This window comes from Coffea eugenioides, chromosome 11 (genome assembly GCF_003713205.1).
Source record: "Coffea eugenioides isolate CCC68of chromosome 11, Ceug_1.0, whole genome shotgun sequence".
Classification (NCBI taxonomy): Eukaryota; Viridiplantae; Streptophyta; class Magnoliopsida; order Gentianales; family Rubiaceae; genus Coffea; species Coffea eugenioides.
The window spans coordinates 48,253,409-48,262,067 of NC_040045.1; the positions used below are offsets into that span (position 1 = coordinate 48,253,409).

The 8,659-nt window shown below is 38.7% G+C and overlaps 1 protein-coding gene across 1 annotated transcript; it reads right to left on the bottom strand.

Moving 5' to 3' along the window:
* Positions 1-7,857: 7,857 nt before the first annotated feature.
* On the bottom strand, positions 7,858-8,659 carry LOC113754268 (mini zinc finger protein 2-like). The gene has a single exon (XM_027298647.1). It carries the CDS (start codon positions 8,424-8,426, stop codon positions 8,136-8,138), a length of 291 nt encoding a protein of 96 aa, XP_027154448.1. The 5' UTR covers positions 8,427-8,659; the 3' UTR covers positions 7,858-8,135.

Genomic DNA, 8,659 nt, shown 5'->3' on the forward strand with positions numbered 1-8,659 from the left:
CATTGATTTGCTTAAAATCCTTGCATTTTCCCACCTTTTCTTGGTTTGTTTTTTAAGTTTTGCTCGTTCTGGGGATTCTGCTGCTGCCTTGAGTTCAGTGACACCACTCTTGATTATGGTGGTTCTGTGGGGGAGGTGATGGTTAAAAAGTGATCCACCACTACTTCTTCCTTTTAATCTTCTTTGCATGCTCTAAGATGAGATTTGATTCCCTATCCAGCTATCCTCTGAACCGACTGCCAAGGGGTGGAGATTCGAGAGAGAAAACAACAAGTGTTTTAATGACTCTTGTCCGATTTTCAGTAGCAAAGAAACCAGCAAGCGGTCTAGTCTGAATTAGCTGCTGTTTGATTTGGAGCGGCAGTAGCATTACGGGCGCCCTTAGAAAACTATTATCGTCATCAGTCACCCCGATTACTTTTTCTTTTCAGATTTAATGCATAATACCGATCCGGAATGAAAAGAGAGAACTTTTTAAAAAAAAGTAAAAAGAGAGTCTCTTATCCTCAGCGCTAGTAGTATTAGTAGTATATTAATAACTTTTGTGGTAGACAATGATTGGGAAGGGGGGGGTTTAATTAATTAAATGGGGTTAATCAAATAATTAGCGGTTCCCAGTTGCAACAGTTCTAAACTTGGTGGAGAGAATCTCTTTTAATGTTTGTTAATTCCGACAATCTCTTTTTATGAACCTTAAACTTAATTTAATCAAGTAGTACTAGGCCACTAATTCAAGGGGTTGCTTAAAGTAAAGATTATGCATGATGTGGTTTTGACTAGTATTTGTTTAAAGCCCTTTTGTTTAATATTTAATTAGAAATCACACTCTATCCATTCCATTGGTTGTAGAAGAGATTATGTTGTTGCTAACAAAGACAATCAAGCCTTTGTTTAGCATTTCTTTTAGGACACTTGTTTCTTTCCTTTTAAGGGAAGCAATTCTTCTTCTACTAATTATTATGCTAGGGGCTAGGATTAGGCAGACGACGGAAGTGTAGTGTCTTGTCTGTCAACTTCCGTTGTGTGGGTTGTTTGGGTTTTGGTGAGGAGTGAAGTCAGTCAGGAATGTTATTGTTTTCTTGAGGTGGTGGGGGGCTCCTTCGCACAACTTGTGTCCGAGTTCCCAACTGTTTTAAGGTCCAACAACAACCTAAACATGGGTCTGTTCCCCATTTTAACTCAAAACGTTGTGGGGGGATATTCTTGAGATTTATACAGCTGGGCTGGGAACACCTATCGTTATCACGCACAGAGTACTAATTATTGTTCCTTTAGCCACTGCCAATCATCAAATCCTAATCGGGACCTAATTTTGTGGAATGGTTCCTTTAGTTCGTGAATTTTTCTCATCAGCAGCCAAACAATAATATTAATTGAGTGTGTTTGGATTGTAAGTTATTTGTCCAAATATATTTGCTTACATCATCATTACAATTTCCAATACACCTTTTTATCTTCCCAATTATCTTTTTATCTCACATACATCACATCACAAAAAGTACTACAGTAAAAATATCTCAAATAACTTACAATCCAAACATATTGATTATTAACTTCGAGATGCTAGTGCTCCTATTAGTTTGGTTTTGCCTTTTGGGTTCGTTTTGTTGATTATAAAAAATTTTCAGCTATCTTGAGGGATGTTGATGGCTGGCTGCAAACGCGAGATAGGGGGCCAAAAAAAAAAAAGGGGGGGGGGGGGGGCGTCCGGTGGTGGGGAGGATCATAGATTGGAAATGAGTTGTCGCGCGACGTGATAACGATTTGAGTATTGATCGGACCAAACATACATTGTCCCGGGGAAAAGGATTAAAGGACGACGAGGCACTAAATAGTAATGATAAAATAATATCTTGCTTGGATTCTCTTCGCCTGCCTGGGATTACAGCTTTTCGCCTCGATTATAATAATGTCACTGCATTATCATTCTTCACAGCTATGGAAACAGGATGGGGTAAATGGCAATTTGACAAAAAATCATTTTTTTTCCTTGATGTATTTATTCAAAGTAGGAAATTGTGCTAAATGCAGCTTCGATCCACGGATTTTTTTTTAAAAAAAAGAGAGTCCAACTCAAATATCACGGCTCGAGTGCTAATCAAAAAGCAAGAGATGTGTCCTTTGGCAAATGAAAGAATGTTTAAGTTGGATTTCAAAAAAAAAAAAAAAAAGAAAAGAAATGGACCACTCAAATAATTCTAGTCCAAACGCAGGGCTTGGGAAGCCACGAAGCTGGGAATGAATGGTAACAAGTTTTATATCCTTTAAAAGATGATGGTAATAATAACATTTGAAAGCGTGGCTTTGAAATTTATAATAACGAAATTTAGTACTAGTATAACTGAAAAGGGCCACGTGCCCCTCATCCGTCCCTGCAAAAAGAGCAGTGCACTTTATTACACCCCTTTGAAAGCGGTCCCCATTGTTGTGTAATTGAGTGAGACGCTAGGCACATACGTGGTTGCGGTCGCACCAATTCAATTTCCTCTCCGTCTTACAAAGGATGTATGAGTGGTACTTACTAGTTACTTTCACTATTTCAAGCTGGCGACTTGTTGTACATTTTCGTTGGTTCCCTAGGCTCCATTTCATTTCTGCGAGACTCCAGAAAACCTGTTAGTTTTAAAATACTACTATAGAACAATTCTCCCAAGTTGATTATTAACCGCCATTCATTGATCGCATCGTTTCAACATTAAAAATCAAAAGTTAAAATTTTAACTCTTCGAATGATGAAAATCTCGTCCTTCTAAATTTGTTCGAGGGCACTGTTCAACCATGTACTGCTTAAATCAATTTGATCGATGCATTAGAGCAGTTGATTAATAAACTTTTGAGTGAGTGCTTGGCAGTCACCACCACCACCACCGGGGCAAAGAGCTGGTGGCTTGATCCCTAATGTTCAGAAGGGAAGCGTATTCATGTTCACATGGTCCGTACAAAGCCGCCATTAATAGTTTTCGCCACTCGTCTAAGCACGGTGGTCCAGTATTCAAGATCTCTCTGCATCCAGGAAAGCTACTGCACGCTACCTAAATCACAAAGAGAGACAGCTCCCGATGGGTTCCATGCGCGTCTAATTAAGTGAAGTAATGTTAAAAACGTTTTTAAAGGCGCATTCTTATATTATTATTATTGAAAAGTTATGTGTTAAAAAGAAGGGGCCAAAAAAAGAGGAAAAATAGAAAAAAGAAAAAGCTTTCTTTGTCTAACCAAAATCGGAAGCAAATTTGATGATAGGCCTATTTTCGTTGTTGTTGTTGTTGGCCGGCCATGTGATGTCGCTGGAGATGATTCACTACCGCCGAGTGACTTTTATGTAACATATGCATGTATGGATTACGGACTTGAGCAGACCGCTCAATTCTTCTCTTAACGGTCGTTCACTTCCTTAATTTGGCAAATTTTCTTTTCAATTAGTGGACTTTGAATAATGTGGGTCTGTATCCTCAGGGAGGGATTAGGACTAGGTGCATAACAGCACGTTTTAAATTTCAAAAGCTCCTAATGATCTTGACCTCTCAATATCGTAATTAATGTGTTTCAAAGTTTCACTAACTCAAAAACTTTTTTATGGAATACGCCTAATTAATTACGATGACTTCTTTCACACGGAGGGGGAGGGGCCCTTCTCCCCTAGACTTTTCAAAAATTCCTCATAGACTATTATTATTAGTTCTTAAATTGTTGTTTATAAGTTTCAAATATTACTTGAAGGAAATGCTAATTTGTCTTTATGTAAATTCCTAAAATAAACAAACTCTCAGTTCAAATGCCTAATGAGCCAAACCATTTTATTAATTAACATTAGGAAAAAACATTATACAAATATAAAACAAATGACAAATTAAATGAAATTCAACCAGCTACAATTCTTATTTGTACACGATTGACTTAATCAGAAAAGAACTGTAGTCTAATTTTTATGTTCTGCACATGACTTTTATTAATAAAAAATATTTATTTGTTAGTTACTATTTATTGACTTTTTTTTTTTTTTTTTACTCTACTATTTGCATGGTTGCATTTGACAAGATCTACGAGGAACATGGCTTGAAGGAAGGGCATTTTTATATGCTTATCGTTGTCAACAATTAATGCGTTGAAGCAAGTATTTGTTGGTTTAGCCAGATTGGCAAGTAGCCCAGCTTCTGGTTTGGTCATTGGTGTTGTTTAGTTAAGGCCTTGTTTGGATTGCATTTTCTTGGATTTTTTGTAGAAAAATCACTGTAGCGATTTGATGTATGTGAAGAAAAAATGCAATTGGAAAATGTGATCACGAAAAATGACGCAATTTTTCGGCGAAAAATGGCTGTCCAAAGTTTACCGGCAGCTAGTGACTGCTTAATGAAAGAAAGATGCTTTCAGGAAACCCCGCCTCAGAGCGCCATCTTATAAGTTATAACCCCACCTCCATTTCTCATCCTTTCTGCCATATATACGCATATATTATATGTCTATGCAGCTATGTAGGAGTACTTGTTTTCTTCTACAGGAACCCTTTTATGTGATCAGAGTTGAACCCGGCCGTTATCTTGAATTCCGTAGGTAACATATTTTTTGTTTGTTGTTGTTTTTTTTGCTACCCGTCGACAATTAAGGAAGGTACAGCTAGCATATATACTTTGTTATGATGTTTTAATTATATATAAGGTAACGTAGGCATGGGTTGTGGGGTTTGTGATGGATTCGATCTGTCAAATATGTTAGCATACAGAGACAGCAGTAATATTCATACGACAGGAATCATGCATGCAGTCCTTAACAAGGTTTATAAAATGCTCAATTTAGTATAGCGTTCACGTGATGATTATGAACTTGTTCCGCACTTTGGTTGTCCAGAAAAGAGTTAGAAACTTAACTTCCTCATGATTCACGTGTTACAAATCAAATTCCCTCCTCTCTCTCTCTCTCTCTCTCGTATCCCAGCCAAGAGGGGGGATGTAATTGAAATAAAAAAAAAGAAAAAGAAAAAGAAAAAGAGAAGGGTACATATATAATTGTTTTCCGATAACCCTCACTGAATTTTCCACCGGAACAGAAGATGCTCTAGCGACAACGCCGACAGCCAAACACTGTAAAATTGTAGATGCCACATACCTACCTAAATATACACACACACATGCATCCGTCTAAATTTTTTAAACAACGCCACATTTAATTGTGACAAATTGGTAGGAGGAACCTTTGTCATCCACCCCACCAAGCCTTAATGTGTTGATGGTGGCCATTAACCCAAAAATATGAGTAATTTGTGTAGTCGTTTAGGCATTCAAAATTGATACAAGCACCCCCAAAAAATGGTTTTAAAAAACAAAAAAATGGGCTCATACCCAATCAATCAACTCAGTATTGATGGACACAATGGCAAATCAGGCAGTACCTTTTAAGAAAGTTTCTTGTCAACCGGCAGAACAAGAAAGTAAACGGACTAGTACTCTCTTCTTCTCTAATTCAATGAGACCTCAATATATGCAACATACTAAATTATATTCTTGAAGTTACATGAACTAGGAAAAATTTACGTGCTGTCTAATTGTCTTGGTACTTAATCTATCGATCATCTGGAATTCAAAAGTTGAATTTGAAAAGGACACACCCCCACCCCAAAGCCCAAAAAAGGAAAAAAAAGAAAAAAGAAAAAGGAAAAAGGTATGGTTGCGAACAGGGAATAGAATGTGTATAAAGATGTAATCCTTTTTTGACGGTCTCGTTAGTGCAGCACAACTGATGGGATCTTCGGGTCCTTGTCGAGAATAACAGATGCTAAAGGGATAACAATTGGCTAAGGGGATAATAAAGGAAAGCTAAAGGAATGAGAGTTTTTTATCCCCCTCATCTTCTGTCACAATATAAGCAGAACCTCAATCCGTCTTTCTCGAGATGCCTGTAAATCTAAAAGCACCCTTACGCTAACGATGGACCGTAGGCCCAATTTTGCATTGGGCTTGCCAGTGTCCATCTTAACCTCTCTGTTTTTAGTCTGACGCTTCGATTTATTCTGTTTCACATCTGACGGGTGATCTGGGCCTTTTTTTTTTCTCAAAATTTGGGGGAGGGGGGGGGGGGTGCAGATTTTGATCATGGTAAAATACTAAAAACTTAATAGATCAACAGATTTCCTTTAACAAAAAATGGAAAATGGAACCGACGGTTAATGGAATTTCCAATTTTAGACCAAGATTTTAGGTGAGTTGAAGATCCAATTCCAGATGTAGCGATACATATGTCCAAAGAAAACCAAGAAGTTTGCCAGACTCTTTCTGGCCCTGATGGCCCAACAACGTCGGACATTTTGATTGAGTGTCGCGTTTGGGACAATGGCACCCCTAATTAATTAAAGTCGCAAACGAAAAACACACTTCAAAACTCTCAGAGCCCTTGTTACAAGTTGCGAGTAGTAGACGAGATATTTGCTATTCTTGTATATTTTCTTGATCATAGTAACGAATGGCAATATACCAATCATGTAGTACTTATTTTGCAATGAAGGAATCGAATTGCGACGCAGTACTCTTTCTTGGTTTCTTTCATCCTTTGAAAATGAGAGCCAAGAAAAGTTACATTCACATATCCCGGCTGAGCAGGCGACCGATATATTCCTTGGAAGGAAGTCATGCGACTCCAGGTAACGAGGGGATCGTCAATAATGCATAATGAAGCTCCGAGATTCTCCGGCCAAGTTGTAACGGGAAAAACCATACTGTGGATTGTAAGACTCGGCCAGTGCATAAAGAGAATGAAAATGGAATTTGTGGTTTCTGTGCATCTGATCCGTGCGTAATGTCTCACGCTTATATCCCGGAGCTGGCCAAAGCCAGGAAGCCTTTCTCCGCCGGCATTCGGGACAAAGAGCAGCAGTCCAAAACGCAAAAACATACAATGGCCACAGTTTTGGGAGGATTTGACATTCACCTGATTTAAATCAACGCATACCTAATAATTGCTCCCCCCCTCCATACTCAATTACCTAACTTGGGCACTTTTTGCTGATCCATAGCACATGGCATATATTAAGCATGTTTTTGGAAGAACACAAACGTGGCTATTCTTCCAATCTTCTTGGTTCTTTTTATTCCCAAACTCATCCGTTTGGCACTACAGAAGCCCCACGTCGATCACAGGCACGTAGGGTAAGACTTGGACATTCAGTTGCAGAAAACCTTCATTACACGTATTATCGTATAAGAGAAATACTACTCCTGCAGGTTAGGTTACGCGTATTATCTTGAGAGAAAGACTACTCTTGCAGGTTAGGTATACTATAGTTGTAACATATCCAAGCAATCAGTTTTGTGGCCTAGAACTTCTAACACCTCATCAGCACAATCAGGAACCCACTCATCCTGACCACCAATATATATTTATCATCGTGTTTGACGTGCCAAAATGTCCAAGAACCATGGCAAAATCCAAAGCCACCCAACTCTAGACGTGACTAGCGTCATGGTCTGTGTCACCAAACATAGCCATGGTTAAAGAAGGTATCAGGTAAATGGCATAACAGATTCGCTGTTTGTTTGAAAAAAGGGACGTTAAGGATGACCATACGATACTAATAATTCATTAGTTAGGTCATCTCATAGTATGTTGTGGTAGTTCTGAATGAGATCAATCTTGTGTTGTTTCACATCAAGCATTCATGCAACATTCTTTGCATTTGAAGGATCAATGATCAATCGAAACAACTCAACTACAAGGAGAAAAGACGGGTTCTTTGAGCACAGATAAATTGTAGAATTCGATTCCATAGCAATTAAGAATCAAGGGAATGAACTCACGGGACTTCCGCTTAATCAAATTTCAAGGTACAACAAAAAAAGAAAATCACAGAATAAGGCAATCATATATATATGTTTCTGAACAAAGGACATAGCAAATTTAGCCCATGGCAATGCCTAGTTACCACCCACTTCACCCTTGGTAATAAACCATGAAAGGCAGTTTGACGATCTCATAATTTAGTAAAGACATAAAAGAACTCCTGCTTGTTTCTTGAGCTTCCACACAAAAACACAAACGCAGACACGCAATTCAACTCAACCCCTGGTTAACATAGTAATAACTAATAAAGCAAACAACAAACCATCAACATACTTGTATTTTGGAGATAGAAAAATATTAGGAGAGTTTATCTATGTACGCCCAAGCGAGGACGGGGAAGAACCTTCGCAGACGGCCTCGGTTTCCACTTCCCTTCTGTGGAAGTTCCTGTGACAGCCACAAGCAGCACAAGAGAGTGCAGCATTTGTCCCCTCCTCCCCACTAGCCATGAACTCCCTGCATCCATCCACAGCATAACCTCCAACGCCAGCCGCATGATTCTTCTGGCACTCTCCATATCTTACATTCCTTACCGTAAACGACGAATTCGTCGCGTTTTTTGAAGATTCATCTCTCTTTACCACCACTTGGCGCTTCTTCATGTCTTCTACCAGCTCTTACTACAAGAACCCTTATGGATGTATATGTTCAGACTACTACGGTGAATCAGCCAAGAACCCTCCTGCAGGATTGAAAGGAGATCAATTTAGAAGGAGATGTTCGCTAGCTAGTAGATCACATATACATAAATCTATTCTTACTTCTGGGGAAAACCCTAACCCTAGGGGGCAATGCTTATATACAGCTCATAAACCATTCTCTTTTCAACACCTTG